Source organism: Berghia stephanieae, chromosome 4, assembly GCF_034508935.2.
Source record: "Berghia stephanieae isolate SIO BIC M18660-M18661 chromosome 4, UCSD_Bste_1.3, whole genome shotgun sequence".
In the NCBI taxonomy this organism is placed as follows: Eukaryota; Metazoa; Mollusca; class Gastropoda; order Nudibranchia; family Aeolidiidae; genus Berghia; species Berghia stephanieae.
The window spans coordinates 6394953-6413107 of NC_088363.1; the positions used below are offsets into that span (position 1 = coordinate 6394953).

An 18155-nucleotide genomic window follows, 5' to 3' on the forward strand; every position below is an offset into this window, starting at 1 on the left:
GAACCGCTGCGAGAGTCAAGAAGAAAAAGAAAAGGGACGGTCCGAGAGTGTCAAAGTATAAAGAGAATACCAAAACAGTCCGCCAGCAAATTAAACCCGGGACTGTTGAAGATTTGGCGACGCTTTTTACCGGGTGGAATGCAGAGAACGAGGAAAAGGTGACGGGATACGGCGGTCCGAATGATGATTGTGTTTATATGAGTAACGGTAATGTTGACTGCAACAGTGAACAAACACAACAAGATGAACGTCGTAAATATGTTCAAAGGGAGGATTTCGATGACAAATTAGATTTCATTGCAGCCAGCAAAGTGATTCAGGAAAAGTTGATTCTAAGCAGACAAAGCAGCATGCATAGGCCATCCGCACGTCAGCATAATGTCACGGAGAATTCAAATACCGAGGAAAACACAGAGAACAATTTGGAACAGCAATCAACTGCAACTCTCCCCACCCGATCGAACAATGGCCCGGATAGTGATGAAGGTTTCACAAAAACTAACACAAACTCTGCAAAATCGTGTGAAGAGGAAACACGAGACAAGACAGAGCTGGAAAGGCCAAATATGACAGCGAGGGTTCAGACGAATAAAAATGGCGACTTGCAAGAAGGTAAACAAATGCAGGAACGAGCCGAAAATGAAGGTGTCTTCAAACTTATTATGTCAAAGGGAAATAACTCGGATGGTGTTTCCAGAGAAAGCAGGAATAGACTGGATAGAAGGACGAGTAAAAGCGATAAAGACATAAATAAAGAAACGGTCAGATCAGAATCTACGTATAAACCTATTTCTGTTGACAATATAACTCTATGTGAAATCACCGAAGCGTCAAATTCTCATGCTTACACACATTCACCTACAACCAATAATTACAACGACGATTCAAATCTCTCCCACCAGGCCCATGCTATAAATAATGGTTCATTCAAAACGGGTTTGGATGAAACTGGCTGTGAAAAAAACTCCCATCACGATGAATTACATACAGACCAGGCAATACTTGACATAAAATCTGGTGGAGTCCCATCTATGTCGAGTGATACGTTTAAAATCACCACATCTGAAAACGAAATTAATAATAATAATAATAATATACGTAAACGCAAAGACAGCGATGGAGTAAATAGCAATGCATGGGAGTCGAGTTCTACCACTTCCAGTGTGCCCATCAAAGATGGCGGTAGCGATAGCGTTAATCAAAATGTGTTTTTAAAATGTGAAGATGACTCATGGGTAACTGTTGACATTTCACCACATGTCATTGGAAATGATACTGATGATGGAAAGACGATCACTGCAAGAAATGGAAACAACATGGCCGATATTCCTGACGTCAGTGGTGTGTTACGACCGGAAGGCAATAAAAACAAAGTATCTACATCACAAACAAGCACCTCAACAAGTTACATAATCTCCCGAGCGGAGGAAAACAACGAAGAAACGGTTACACCACCGTTGAAAAATTCTTTCCTTACAGATGAGTCGCTGAACCGACCTGAGCACTCGGCTAATGTCAACATGCAACTTTTGAAAAACTTACAAAGTCAAACAAGGGAGGGAAGCAGGCTCGACGTGTTTGCTCATTCCTCAAGGGTGTGGAGCGGTATGAGAAGTAATGATGATGATGATGGTGGTGGTGGTGGTGGTGGGGGTGATGTGAGAGGCAGGGAAGGGGGGATGGAGGAAAAAGAGAGACACGGTGCAATGACAGACGACATTCAAACAAATAAACGCCCAATTCTTTCGCATTCACAAACACAGACAGAGGGCAATGATCATAAAACTTTGGAGAGTAATGGAGACACGTCGACTGCTACATGTGTTAATTCTGTAACGGAAAACAGTGGCGATGAATTTCTTTCTATTTTGGATGGGATTCAGATTAAAAACGATCCTTCCTCAAATTTCTTAAAAAACAGGAATAAGTTAAATTCAACGGATAACATTATTTCTAGTGGGGTAAGTGAAAATAACAATGAGAATAAAGTGACAACGAACGAGTTTATGAATAGAAACAATAAAATCAACAATTCTCTAGAAACTGGTAAACAGGATGTGACACTGGTACAGCGCACTGAATCGCACCAATTTAATTCTAGTGCGCACTCTGCTGCAGTGTCCGATAACAATGAAAGCAGTTTATCAAGCCATTCAAAACCTAATATAGAAGAAGAGATACAGGAATTGCATCGCCAGTTGTCACCGCAATCATCATTGAAAGATACGGGAGTGAAGGATAAGAGTAGCAATAACGACGCTGAGGAAAATCGCTCCAGTAGAAGTAGTAGTATCAGTTCTCAGATCAGCAGTAGTGCTAATAGTCAAATAGAGAATGACACAAAAGTGATACGCGCCAGCAAAAAAATTAAAAACACACGAGAAACATCTTTTAATGTTGACTTCTTCTCGTCCTCCACATCAGAAAATCGGAAAGAGGAAACAGATGTTTCTGGAAATGATGCTAGCGCTAATGAGGATAAGCTAGAAGTGGACCAAATTTTAACTAGCAGGGCTGAACTGGTCTCTAAGTCTAACGACGATACAGCTGTTAATCCTGGTGAGGAAAGTCAAACAGGGGCAATTATTACATCGAGAGAGTCATTCAGATCAGTGCGAGATCAATTCGAAAGTGACAAGGACGATAAAAACAGTAGCCCCCGCACACCGTCTTTCAAAAACAGTGGAAGTTCAAACGTTATAAGGCGTTCTTCCGGTTCGAGTAGAAAGTGGAGAAAAAGTGGTAGCGGCCCTAGCTCCTGGGTAGTAGAGGATTCTGTTGTTGATGTTTTGAACGAAAACCAAACTTCTGGGGATAAAAATTCAAAACATATCGTCAGTGAATCTGAAGGGGAAGCCTCTTCCTCCTCCTCGCCGCCTACTCAAAAAGATTCATTGGATTTCGAGCAGGAGTCTAAAGAGAGCACCATGACTGCCGTTGTAGGAAAAGTGTCCTCATTCAATATACACAGGCGTGGAGGCGCCCATCAGGATTCCCCACACATTTCGTCTAGCCAAACTGGATCAAATGATTCCGATGTGTATCTGATCCAAGACAATTCAGGGGATGTGTATGCCCTTCAAGAAATCAACACACAACAACCACGAGTCCAAAGCTACGAAGGCGACAACTACACAAGTTTTGAAACATCCAGCTCTTCCCAACACACGTCTTACCAGCAGCCCGTACATCATGAAAGACCTGCCGAATTGTACGTGGACGACTCAGCTGTCAACGATTCGAAAGCCAGGGAAGTCATCTCGGCATATCTGTCCACAGATCCTAATTTTGACCAAAGCAACAACGTCGTGACACAATCTCATTCCCAAACCTACAGCACTCAGGACGAGTCATTTTCAACATCCACAATAACTAGAAATCCTAACTCCATTGTCGTACATCAAGAGAACGACATTGGCGGTGGATTTACAAACAACAACATCAATTTCTCAGGACATGGATTCAATAACAATCTTTTGAACAACTCTACGGTGGCTGTCGATACTCAGGTAGATGGAAGATTTGACGCGTCTCAAACTTGGAATTCTGGCAACAGCGATCCTTACACGGTTGGAGGAGGCGCTGAAAGTGGATATAGAAGTTCTCTCGTTGTTACAAATCTAAACACCCCAAACCAAAAAATGTATACTTCATATTCAAACACACCCAGTGGAGATAACAGTCTTGATTCTCAATACAACACCGGATTTAACGTCATCAGAGGTTCGCAATCAATCCAGCCATTTCAGCCTCTCACCGTAAACGTCAACCAAGGTCATGGAAATGTTGCCCCATTCAGGACCACTCCAGTCACGGTCCAGACCACAACTACAGCTCTCGTAGGCGAAAAAGTTGACATGAAAATAGATTTCCCTGTCCTAGAACAACCACAAGTAACCACAACAGCGGAACTTACCCACTCTTCATCCGACGAGGAAAACAGAAAGCATTATGTGGTTAAAAGCGTCACGCCAAAAAAGAGTTCTCTCAAAGTCTCGCGAGATTACGATACTAGCCAAGACAGCACGTCAGATTTGATTTATACAAAGAAAGAAAGCATAACAGGTGATATAATTATAGGAGGGAAGAACAGAAAGACCCTATTTGATAACAGAACCAACACTGACCACTCTTCTAAGACATACGTCGTATCAAACCCCAGTCAAAGCGATCGCGGAAGAAGTAAAACAAAAGTTTCTGGAAAGATCAAGCACCACAGTCCAGAACGATTTTTCAAGAACGCCCAACTATCTCTCAAGAGAGACAACTCTTCCGACGAGGATTCCAAACACTACAGAACGGTAACCCGTGTGGTTTTAGACTCGGACAACGTAGATGGCGCCTACTCCAGATCCGGATCGGAGAGCCCCGATAATCGATATCGTGTTATGACAAATCGATCATCGAGTTACCAGGACAATTCATTCTCGGACGATGACCAATACTACGAGGTAGACAGCAGGCGATTTGAAACCGACACACGAGGGAAGAGAAGGCGATACAAAGTCATCAATAATTCTTCAAACAACTTCATCGATAGTGGCAGTGTCAGGGCCCACTCAAGCCCTAAACCATTCCAGTCTCACTCCAAATCTTTCGAACAGGCTCATGTCACCAAGTTAGAACAGAGAACAATCCCATCCCATTACAGCACACTTCCTTCATCTTCAAAGCGACACAAAACGGTCATTCAACTCGATCTGGACAAAAATGGGATCAAAGAAAAAGGTCGGTTTGATGATGAATTCCCAGAGCCAGCCCAAAGACTCTACAGGACAAAATCCGTGGACAGTTTAAGCAATGGCCTTAAGGTGTTCCAAACCAATGATGACGTGGCGAGTAGGAGAATGTGGAGGACAGGCAGAGCACGAAGTGTGGGGTCAAGCAGTGACGAGTCCAGCTCGGACATGGAGGGCAGCGGCCCGTACAATCTGACACCCACCCTCGTGAGGAGCAGCAAACAGAAGAAAGGAAACAAAACGTACGTGGTGAAAAATACCGTCGACGATCACCAAGCTCATCCAGCAGGCTGGTTCAAGTCAACCATCGACATCAACGAACAACATCCCGAGAGATACGACCAAAACTTCATCATCCAGAACTCGAACTCTCAGAGTGAACGAATGTCCCAACAGAGATCAGACTTCACGTCATCCCAAGCAATGGAAAAATCTGTCTACTACGTCAGAGAAGCAACGCAACCGTCGTATACACAAATCCCCGTCCAGGCCTCGCCGGACTCCGGCAGGGGAACGGATATGTTCAGCTCCGATGGGGAAAACGAAAGCATGAAAAAGAAATTTGAACGCGTGGAGAGGATCTACGAAATCCGCACGGAACCGGATTTGCCCGAGCAGTTTTTGGACGACTCCGTGAGCACGGACATGCGTGTTCTCCGGGGTAAGATATTGATCCAAAATAAGATGGATGACTCGAGCCATTTCGAGGACGAGTTCGAGGAAAATGTGAATTTGTTTGATAACAGTTTCCACCTGGGCAAAGACAACCCGCTGTACGCCAGTGACAGCGATCTGATGGCGGCCCTCAGGAGGGAGGAAGAACAGCAAGAAATGTCCAGACACGTGACGCAGGATATTACGTATGACCAGGTGGATAGTATGACCCAGAAGTACAAGACTTCCGCCAAAGCTGGTAAGTGTTTTATTATTATTGTTGTCGTCGATGGTCATCGTTATCGTAAACATCATCATCATCATCATCATCATCATCATCATCATCATCATCATCATCATCATCATCATCATCATCGTCGTCGTCATCATCATCATCATCATCATCATCATCATCATCATCATCACAGAAACAGCAGCAATAATAACACCACACCAGCGGTAAATAACGCCATTATATAAGAATTATGGCTTATTATAATGCTTGTTGTAACACACAATAACATTCTTTTAACTTTGGCATTTCCTCACTCCAACCAAGGCAAACGGATTGTCACTTTTCTAGCACTCTGGAAAAACGTGTTTGTACAATTTTGGTCAACAAAATCGTCCTTCAATTATCGATGTATGAAAATAAACCCGTCTTTCAACTAAAACAAACAAACAAAATAACTAAATAACAACAACAACAAAAAATAAACAAGCAAATAAAAACCAAAACCCCCCCCCCCCCAAAAAAACAAACAAAAACAAAACAACAACAACAACAAAAAACCACACAAAAAAAACAACAAACAAACAAAAAATAAACAACGAAAAACACCAAAAACAAAAACGAAAAAAAAAAACAAAAAAAAAAAACCCCCAGAAAAACTCGCAAATGTCAGACTTCCCAATTGACAGGGTATTGATTTACTTGTTTATTTATTTTATCTATCTTCCTTTTTTATTGGAAAGATAGGGGCCAGGCCATATGAGGGCCACCATATTCGATCGATATGTTTGAAGGACGAGTTTTCTGGTCTAAATTTTACAAATGTGTTGTTCCGAGTACGGCGGTTTTGCCATTTGTAAACTATGAAAAAATGATATTTACGCTTTGATTGTCTCCCCTTTATGACTCCAACAAGTCTTTTATGCCTAATTTCCTTCCCTCATAATTTGCACAATGAGAACATTACAGAATTATCTATAATTCCAGGAGAGGGGGGGGGGGGGGGGTTACCTTCACTAGGATTTAATAGGAGGCAATTTGATACAAACTGGATGACGATTCTAAAGTTGATGTATGAAAAGTATGGGATAACATGATAATATAGGGAATGAGATTAGCGGAAGAGTAGCGTCCCTTGATTGGACGTCACTAGGGGAAAAGTTATTTGTAAACAAACCAACTACAAGCCAAGCGCTTCAAATACAAAATTTATTATTCATATTTCTGTACAAAAATGCATATCATAATCAACGTTATCCATTTATGTACAGAAATGTGATTAATACATTTTGTATCTGGAGCGCTTGGCTTGTACTTGGTTTATTTACAAATAACTTCTCCACCGGTGACGTCCAATCAAGGGACGCTACTCTTCCGCTAATCTCATTCTCTATTGAATTGGATTGAATTGGGTAGAAATGTGAGACACAGAGTTAGTAATATTTATGTTGTAATGAGTAAGTACGAGTTAGTATTCGAATGGGGAAGATACAGTGAGATAGATAGATAGATAGATAGATAGATAGATAGATAGATAGATAGATAGATAGATAGATAGATAGATAGATAAATAGATATATAAATAGATAGATAGATAGATAGATAGATGGATGGATGGATGGATGGATGGATGGATGGATGGACGGATGGACGGACGGACGGACGGACGGACGGATGGATGGATGGATGGATGGATGTGTACGAGGGAATGGGAGAGATTGAGATATATATATATATATATATATATATATATATATATATATATATATATATATATATATATATATATATATATAGATAGATAGATAGATAGATAGAGAGAGAGAGAGAGAGAGAGAGAGAGAGAGAGAGAGAGAGAGAGAGAGGGAGGGAGAGATGTGGGAAGGGGTAAGCTAAGATAAATATAGATAGAATGCGCTTGGCCAAGGAGTTCACAACATTGCCATCCGGAAGTATAACGGACCAACACACAAACTCTGTGTAACCATGAACTTTTATAGTCTGGTTAATACAGTTTAGTGAGAACAACTCACAAACGCGGATGGCAAAAACAATAACAAAGGCCTGAGTGACGTCATCTGCATACTATCTATAGATGGGTCAGGGTCTAGGTGCACATTTTCGCAGTTCTGATAACCGAACGCAATTATGGGCTTGATTTAAAAACATTGCTGTAGTAGACAATATTCTGCCTTTGTTTGAGAATATTCCCATTACAATAAAGAGCCCATAAGTATTTCTGTTATCAGACCTTCAAATAAGAACACGTTGGTCAGAGCGTTTTGGGCTGTTGTCAACTACACTCTGTTTATTTCTTTTCCGGATTCTGCATGATGCTTGTGTATAGATAGTATGCAGATGACGTCACTCGGGCCTTTGTTATTGTTTTTGCCATCCGCGTTTGTGAGTTGTTCTCACTAAACTGTATTAACCAGACAATAGATAGAATGCGCTTGGCCAAGGAGTTCACAACATTGCCATCCGGAAGTATAACGGACCAACACACAAACTCTGTGTAACCATGAACTTTTATAGTCTGGTTAATACAGTTTAGTGAGAACAACTCACAAACGCGGATGGCAAAAACAATAACAAAGGCCTGAGTGACGTCATCTGCATACTATCTATAGATGGGTCAGGGTCTAGGTGCACATTTTCGCAGTTCTGATAACCGAACGCAATTATGGGCTTGATTTAAAAACATTGCTGTAGTAGACAATATTCTGCCTTTGTTTGAGAATATTCCCATTACAATAAAGAGCCCATAAGTATTTCTGTTATCAGACCTTCAAATAAGAACACGTTGGTCAGAGCGTTTTGGGCTGTTGTCAACTACACTCTGTTTATTTCTTTTCCGGATTCTGCATGATGCTTGTGTATAGATAGTATGCAGATGACGTCACTCGGGCCTTTGTTATTGTTTTTGCCATCCGCGTTTGTGAGTTGTTCTCACTAAACTGTATTAACCAGACAATAGATAGAATGCGCTTGGCCAAGGAGTTCACAACATTGCCATCCGGAAGTATAACGGACCAACACACAAACTCTGTGTAACCATGAACTTTTATAGTCTGGTTAATACAGTTTAGTGAGAACAACTCACAAACGCGGATGGCAAAAACAATAACAAAGGCCTGAGTGACGTCATCTGCATACTATCTATTAACCAGACAATAAAAGTTCATGGTTACACAGAGTTTGTGTGTTGGTCCGTTATACTTCCGGATGGCAATGTTGTGAACTCCTTGGCCAAGCGCATTCTATCTATATATAAGATGTGTTTTCTATTTGTATAGATGTGTGTGTGTGTGTGTGTGTGTGTGTATGTGTGTGTGTGTGTGTGTGTATGTGTGTGTACATCGCCTGTTGACAAAAACTTGTCAACGATGTTCTTCCAGGCCGATTCATGGCCGTTCGCGATTCAATAAACACACAGGACATAATCAGACAAGACTACACAATAACATCCCGTGTTAGCCAACCAAATCATTGACAAGATCAGTCGGATATGTGACCCTCCCGCTCAAAACGGTATTAAGTCGGGTTGGTTAAGATGCTGAAAATTTAAGTTCTAGCCAGAAATATCAGATTTGTGTTGAGTTTATATATTTTATTGAGGAGAATGGATACAATATTTTAGGGTGCTTTTACCAACAATTTAAATTTTTGACCAGTTTAACATTTAATTCGGCATTTAAGCATATAGTTCATTCCGACATAATACCGTTTTGAGACGATGGGTCACATATGACATTTGAACGTGTAGACTGGAAAGCTTAGCCAATCATAACCATCTCGCTATGGTGAATCCAAAAAAAGAAAAAAGAAAAAAAATTGAGCTTTATATAGCGCAATATCCACTAAATGTGCTAAAAGCGCTGTACACAATACATTCTTATTTTGACATTCAAGTGAATGACCCCTGTCTATTCAAATCCTGGAGGCAAGATGGCCACTTTAAAATTGAAAATTGAGCTTTATATAGCGCAATAACCACTAAATGTGCTCAAAGTGCTTTACAAGGGGTACTGGTCAACAGCAACATTTAACATGTAGGACGGGACATGACGCCTGTTAGGCGATATTACAATTTTGCAGACAAAGACAACGCTGTTAACGGCCAGGTACTCATTTTACACCTGAGCACGGTGAGAGAATGTGAGTAACGAGCCTTTTCCAAGGACACCAACAATGAGCCGAGCGTGAGGCTCGAACCCAGGACCTTCCGATCCGAAAGCGAGTGTCATACCACTAGACCACATAGCCGCACTTTCCGGATACGTACGGTACTCAGAAGCGATTATAGGGAATGAGATTAGCGGAAAAGTAGCGTCCCTTGATTGGACGTCACCTTACAGAGAGAACGTCAAAATGGTTTTGCGCATGCGTCTCTCTCGTCCTCGCTTTCGGTGAAGTGTCTCATGCCGCTTTCACCGGAAGCGAGGACGAGAGACTCATGCGCACAACCAACATGACGTTCTCTCTCTAATAACTTTTCCGCCGGTGACATCCAATCAAGGGACGCTACTCTTCCGCTAATCTCATTCCCTATAGCAAACGATACTTTTTGAGCACTTTCAATGGACTAAACATACGTGGCTATGTGGTCTTGTGGTATAACACTCGCTTCCGATCAGGATCGGAAGGTCCTGGATTCGAGCCCCGCTCGGTGCATAGTCGAATCCTCGGAAAAGGCCCTTTACTCACATTCTCTCACCGTACTCAGGTTTTAAATGAGTACGTGGCCGTTAACAGCCTCTGCCGGAAAAAAAATTGTAATCCCGCCTAACACGTGTCATGTCTCGTTCTACACGTTACGTGTTGCTGTTGGTCAGGGACTCCTTGTAAAGCGCTTTGGGCACGTTTAGTGGATATTGCCCTATTAATAAGCCCAAGTTTTAAAGTTTTATTTCAGCCCTCCTTTGGTATAGACCCTAAAAACAAATTTCCTCTTGTGGAAGAATAAAAGGGATTTCATTTTTTAAATTATTAAGCTGTGAAAGCTTCAAGGTTTAAATTCCTACTGGGTATTTTAAAACATCGGAAAATAAATTCTATATTTATACTGTTGAAAAAGAATAAATAGAGTAGAAATAGTATTATAAACGACAGGCTCCAGGGCTTGAATTCCAGAATAATATTTTCTCTCGAATTTATTTATTGCTTTTATTTCCCTATTCTATTTACTTTTTGATCTTCTCTCTGTTTTCCGCCAAGTGACCGTTAAGGCTAAAGCAGACATCTCGCCGAGCCAGTTTCTAATGTTATAATTTAACTGCGTCATGGTCGAGTGATTTCAGTTAAAAGGGACACCTATAAAGATTGTCCCCCCTGGGACGGGTCAGAACGCTGCTTTAACTTTGCTGGAAAAAATAATTTAAACACTAATTTAAAATTTTGACCAGAAAACTCGTCCTTCAAATATCAGTACACAATTGAGCAGCTATGGCCCGCCCCTCAAGGCCGATAAAAATTGATAAAAGACAGAAACGGGCGCTTAAATGACCTACATAGTGTCGAAAGCGCCGTTAAACACCTAAAAACAAACAAACAAATCGATTAAAATGGCTCTCAGCTTGGCGAAAACTTCTCAAACCTGGGAGTTTGCGGAGTCTTTCTTGAAGTCCCAGGTTCCAGAGTGTTTGTCAAGATGAGTGTCATTTTAATCGATTGATAATAGTATAGTTAAGGACGAGTTTTCGGGCCAAAATTTTAAATAAGTTGTTTTGTTCTGTTTTGTTTGGTTTTCAGAATAAGGTAAAATAGATGGTGGTTGATAGGGCCATTGGGATGGTAATAGGGAAGGGCCCGATGTTTAGGGGGATTTGAGGTCCTTTTGGGGGAAAATAAAGGGGGTAGGGGGGGGGGGGGGTAGGTGTTGAGGAAGTGACAGGTATGTTAGGAACAGTAAAGGAGGATAGCCAGGTAAATATCGTCGGTGGTTTGACATAGATCTCTGTATGTTTAAATCACTCAATCCTAGAGACTTTTGCTACTTTTTAAAATTGGAAACAAAATGTATTAAAAATGAGCAAGTACATGGATAGTTGTATTCAACTACCATCGACATGTAAAAACTAAAAAAAACATTAGCTTTGATCCTACGCCTATAATTTGTCTCAGAATAAAATGTAATAAATAGACATGGTGTAAAAGTAACCCGGGTAAACAACGGATACAGTCGGTGTTAGGCTTGAATGGGAGAATGGAAGAGATAATATGATATCCGAACTGCCAGCATGGAACCAAGAAGAAATGTTGATAGTTAATAATCCAAATCGAATTGTATTTAGTCTTTCATGTTTTGTTTTTTGTTGTTGTTGTTGTTGGCTGAAGAAGGGTTTTGAGCCTGAAACGTTCCGTGTTTGGTATTTTGTTTCTATTTTTTGAAGCCGTTATATTCATGTTTGTTTCTGACATTTTACAGTCCACAGCTTCTAGCAGCTTTGTGCCACTGTGATCTTTTTTCTAATCGCTTGAAAGTTCGTGGATTAATTAAATCTTTGATACCTGCCAGATTGAATCGAACCCCATAGAAATTACCTGCGAAAATAAACCCGACATAAAGAAACGAATTTCTTTCTTCATTACTCCGACCACGTTATTCCGTAGCTGAAAGAGAAAAAAAACGGTTGAAATGAATAGCTTTATTATATATTGACTTGGAATCCAGCACAGCAGTCAATTCAAACCAACGAACAGATTGTTATTTTGAAACTAAATGTTAAATGGATTTTGTTTTTATGATTTTCACCAATCTCCCCCTCCTCCCCCCTCAGCCCCCCCCCCCCCCCCCCCCACACACACACACACACCTTTTTTGACTCTCCAGGTCATGATGACATTAAAATGTTATTCTTTAAATGTCTTTCACGTAAGACGCGTTGAATCATTGCTATTTTGCAACCCCCCCCCCCTCCCTCTCCTCTTTCTCTGTCTCTCTCTCTCTCTCTCTCTCTCTCTCTCTCTGTTTCCTCTCTCTCTCTCTCTCTCTCTCTCTCTCTCTCTCTCTCTCCTCTCTCTCTCTCCCTCTCTCTCCTCTCTCTCTCTCCTCTCTCTCTTCCTCTCTCTCTCTCTCCTCCTTCTCTCTCTCTCTCCTTCTCTCTCTCTCTCCCCCCTCTCTCTCTCTCTCTCTCTCTCTCTCTCTCTCTCTCTCTCTCTCTCTCTCTCTCCCTCTCTCCTTCTCTTAAAAGTAGACTATTCTTAGTATTAAATTATCAGATAACCTGTAGTGTATTAAAGCGTTGCCTGTCTTATATTATCTTACATTATCTTATCTTATCTTATCTTACAATATCTTATCTTATCTTACCTTACCTTATCTTATCTTATCCTATCTTACCTTATCTTATCTTATCTTATCTTATCTTATCTTATCTTATCTTACATTATCTTATCTTATCTATCTTATCTTATCTTATCTTATCTTTTCTATCTTATCTTATCTTTTCTTACATTATCTTATCTTATCTATCTTATCTTATCTTACCTAAGGCAGATTACGAAATTTATTCGACGTCTACTTATTTGCAGGTCTGATAACCCAAATTGCTATGGTCTCGTTGTTGTGATGAAAATACACTCAAACCAAACACAAAGTAGTCTTTTAGAACTGTGTTAAATTAGGCCCTAAAATTGCGTTTGGTTATCAAGGGTATGTTGTCTTGAGGTATGACACTCGCTTTCGGATCGGAAGCTTCAAGGTTCGAGTCTCGCTCGGCGCAACGCCGGGTCCTTGGAAAAGGCTTTTTATTCACTTTCTCTCACCGTACTCAGGTGTAAAATGAGTACCTGGCCGTTAACAGCGTTTTCTCTGTCCGAAAAAAGTTATAATATCGCCTTACAGGCATCATGTCTTGTCCTAAATGTTAAATGTTGCTGTTGGACAGGGACCCCTTGTAAAGCGCTTTGAGCACGTTTAGTGGATATTGCGCTATATATAAAAGCTCAATTTATACAATTTTAAAATATTACCTATAACAGATAACAACAAGAATGTCAAAAATCAGGCCCATAATTGTGTTGTGTCAGCAGACCTGTACACATATGCACTAAGACATGTCCCCTTACTTTCAATATTTATATTTACGCCACGCGTCGCAGTTAAAATTATGTCAATAATCATAATTGTTATTTTTTGTAAACACACATGTATCTAGACAATTGTTTAGTTGTATCAAAGAGTGTGTAGGGTAACGTAGTTACCAAGAGCTCTCACTTCTCTTAACCGCAATGCTATTGTCGCGTGCCAGGCGAGAGAGCGAGGTGGGTGTGCTCCGCGTGTATCATGCGCGCTAGGCTTACTGATACAATGAAGAAAATACGAGTAGAAGACGGAAGGTGCGTGGCTTCACCAAAAGCGGGAAGTGAGAGCTCTTGGTAACATAACAATCGTTACCTACACGCTCTTTGATTGTATTGATCAACATTTTGTAAACAAATCCCCGTGTTTTATTTACAAACTGTAATATTTACATTTATCTGTATATATCGTGGAGAAAACAAAACAGTGTGTTGTATATTCGATATTGAAAATACAAAAAGAAAGCGGCTTATTTTTCCAATGTTTGTTGGAATTTAATTGGAAAAATACGTTCTCGCGTACAATTGCAAAATGCCTTTCTATGTTTTGGCAAGAAAACAAATGACTCCACATATCCATGGATTAAAAGGTGACCCACCAGGTCGATCTGGAGTGAACTAGACTGCACAGCTTGAATATTAAGGCAAAATACAGTACGCTCTGCAATACGACACGCTGGAATTCTAACACACTCTGTCATACGACACGCTGGAATTCCAACACACTCTGTCATACAGCACGCTGGAATTCCAACACACTCTGTCATACAGCACGCTGGAATTCTTCTAACACACTCTGTCATACGACACGCTGGAATTCTAACACACTCTGTCATACGGCACGCTGGAATTCTAACAACTCTGCCATACAGCACACTGGAATTCTAACAACTCTGCCATACAGCACACTGGAATTCTAACACACTCTGTCATACATCACACTGGAATTCTAACACACTTTGTCATACAGCACGCTGGAATTCTAACACACTTTGTCATACAGCACGCTGGAATTCTAACACACTATATATACAGCACGCTGAAATTCTAACACACTTTGTCATACAGCACACTTGAATTCCAACACACTTTGTCATACAGCACACTAGAATTCTAACACACTTTGTCATACAGCACACTGGAATTCTAACACACTATATATACAGCACGCTGGAATTCTAACACACTTTGTCATACAGCACACTTGAATTCCAACACACTTTGTCATACGACACACTGGAATTCCAACACACTTTGTCATACAACACACTGGAATTCTAACACACTTTGTCATACAGCATACTGGAATTCTAACACACTTTGTCATACAGCACTCTGGAATTCTAACACACTTTGTCATACAGCACACTGGAATTCTAACACCCTTTGTCATACGACACACTGGAATTCCAACACACTTTGTCATACAACACACTTGAATTCCAACACACTTTGTCATACAGCACGCTGGAATCCTAGCACGCTCTTGTATCTTATCATGTCGTTGCTTACCATTAGCATCGAATTGTAGCTTCTACTTAGATTTCAGTTTGTTTTTTTTGTTTTTTTTTGTTTTTGTTGTTATTTGTTTGTTTTGTTTTGTTTTTGTTGTTATTGTTGTTTGTTTTTGTTTTTTTAAAAATTCTTTTTAGAGGTTCGAAAACCCAAACCCATTCCCTTCTATGAAGGATTTTATTTAAAGAATCCAAACCAGGGATTTAAGGCAGACCTCGCAAGGTCAAGGTCCCAGGTTTGAGAGTTTTTGCAAAGATGAAGGTCATTTAAATCGATCGATATTTGAAAGACGAGTTTTCTGGTCAAATTTTCAAATAAGCGTTTTTCCAGAGTACGACAGTATAATATTATAATATTTCCTACTGAAAAAATGAAATATCGCCTAACAGGTGTCATGTCCCGTCCTACATGTTAAGTGTTATTTTTAGCGAGGGACCAAACTTGTGAAGCGCTTTGAGTACATTGAGAGGATATTGCCTTTATAAATTTTCTAGCTGCTTTTTGGGAGTTTATTTATTTATTTATTTTTAATTTTGTTTGTTTTTCTTTATTTTTTCTTTCAAACCCGTAACGTTATAACTTTACTGCCGTTTCCCTGGAAAAACCTATATTTAGAAATTTGGCCAGAAAACTCGTCCTTCAAATATCGACCGATTTAAATGACCCTCGTCTTAGCAAAAACTTTCAAACCTGGGACTTCTCGAAGTCTCAGGTTTGAAAGTTTTTGCTAAGACGAGGGTCATTTAAATCGGTCGATATTTGAAGGACGAGTTTTCTGGCCAAATTTCTAAATATGGGTTTTTCAACAAGACTACGGCAGTTTAGGCGTGGTTTATAATTGAATTATGAATAAAAAGAAAAGCCAATGCTAGTGCCTGACATGCACACCTTTGAATTCCCTGTCACGAACACAAAACACCCGATCCCAGCATTCACAGGCTTCTCCCGTTAACTGACGTACTCCAGAATACCATAATATGTGACCCTTCGCCTCAAAACGGTATGAAGTCGGGATGGCTAAGATATTGAAAAAATTGAATTTTTAGCCAGAAATATCAAGATTTGTGTTGATTTTGTGTTTTATTGAGGAGAATGTATACCTTATTTTAGGGTGCTAATGCCAACAATTTATATTTCTGACCAGTTTAACATTAAAAATCGGCTTTTAAGCATTTGGTTCGATCCGACATAATACCGTTTTGAGACGATGGGTCACATTTATTAAAAACTTTGGCTAGAAAACTCGTCTTTCAAATATCAATCGATTTGAATGACCTACATCTTGGAAAAATACTCTCAAAACTGGGACCTCCGCGAGGTCTGCCTTAAACCACAGGCTTGGGAGTTTTTTTGTTTTTTTTTTTGTTTTTTTTTTTTTTTTCGAAGATGAGGGTTTTAAATCGATTGATATCGGAAGGACGAGTTTTCTGACCAAAATTTTTAAATAGGTATTTTTTCCAGAATGCGGAAATCTAATGATTAATATCTATATTCTACATTTAACTAGATTTTTTTGTTGTTGAAAATCTACAGTTGTAGAGCGTTGAACGTGGATCTTATATTAGTAAGAAATTAAGGAGCAGGCATCGGTAGGTATAGATAATATGCGCTTGGCTAAGAAGCTCATAACAAGTAGAACGGACCAACACACAAAACTGTGTGTATCCATGAACGTTTATAATCGGGTTAATACAGTTCAGTGAGCAATACTCATAAACACGGATGGCAAAAAACAATAACAAAGGCCTGAGTGACGTCATCTTCGAACTATCTATAGATAGTTCGAAGATGACGTCACTTAGGTCTTTGTTATTGTTTTTTTGCCATCCGCGTTTATGAGTAATGATCACTGAACTGTATTAACCTGACTATAAACGTTCATGGATACACATAGTTTTGTGTGTTGGTCCGTTATACTTCCGGATGGCAATGTTATGAGCTTCTTAGCCAAGCGCATACTATCTATACGATAAAGAACTGAACAAGTGTGTATGATAAGTGCCAGACAAAGTAAGAAAGAAAAATAGAAGAAAAAAAAACATCCCAAAAAATCCCTCGTCGCCCTCGACTAGGGATCGAACCTCAGACCTTCTGATTACCGGTCTCAGACAGACCAGCGTCCTATCCAAAGGGTAGCAAGCAATTGTTAATTATCTGTTTCACGCTATATAAACCGTGATAAATTTCGGCTCCATGGGCCTAATAAAATATAAAATAAAAATAAATTGAGCTTTATATAGAGCAATATCCACTAAGTGTGACCCATCTTCTCAAAACGGTATTATGTCGGAATGAATCATATGCCTAAAAGCCAAATTAAATGTTAAACTTGTAAAAAATATAAAGTGTTGGCATTAGCACCCGTCAATAGGGTATCCATTCTCCTGAATAAAACACACAAACTCAATACAAGTCTGATATTTCTGGCTATGAATTCAATTTTTAATATCTTAACCGACCCGACTTAATACCGTTTTGAGGCGAAGGGCCACAAATGTGCTCAATGCACTTTACAAGGGACTTCCGCTCTGAAGGGCTACTTTTGTTTTTAACATCCGGTCCATACCGACGAAATAACGAACCGGTTTTTTTTTTATTTTGGAGAGGGTCGTATATTTTGTTTAGGACAATTGGTGTGTTTGTTTATTTGTTTGCTTGTTTGTTTATTTTGTTTTTGTGTTGGTCACGTGTTCATCTAGTTTTTCGGACTCTATCGTCTGCCATTGAAATGTCACGCAAACCCAATGTTAGCGAATGAAGGTCACGACATACAATTCTAACGTGGGTTGCATGGATAATGTGTCACTGACGTTCTTGTTGACACAGATGTGTTGCCGTGACATCACGTTATTGCTATTGATGTGAATATGAATGTGTGTGTGTATGTGTGTATGTGTGTGTGTATGTGTGTGTGTATGTGTGTGTGTGTGTTT

At 40.0% G+C, this 18155-nt stretch overlaps 1 protein-coding gene across 6 annotated transcripts in view; it reads left to right on the top strand.

The window, feature by feature from the left end:
- The window catches only part of LOC144969954 (uncharacterized), a 102728-nt gene that overhangs the window by 52409 nt on the left and 32164 nt on the right, over positions 1-18155 (top strand). For all 6 annotated transcript variants that reach the window (XM_078909045.1, XM_078909049.1, XM_078909044.1 and 3 more), the window contains one exon: positions 1-5652. This exon is cut by the window's left edge and continues 655 nt beyond it. In XM_078909045.1, the coding sequence (XP_078765171.1) occupies positions 1-5652 (5652 nt within the window). The remainder of the gene's footprint in view (positions 5653-18155) is intronic.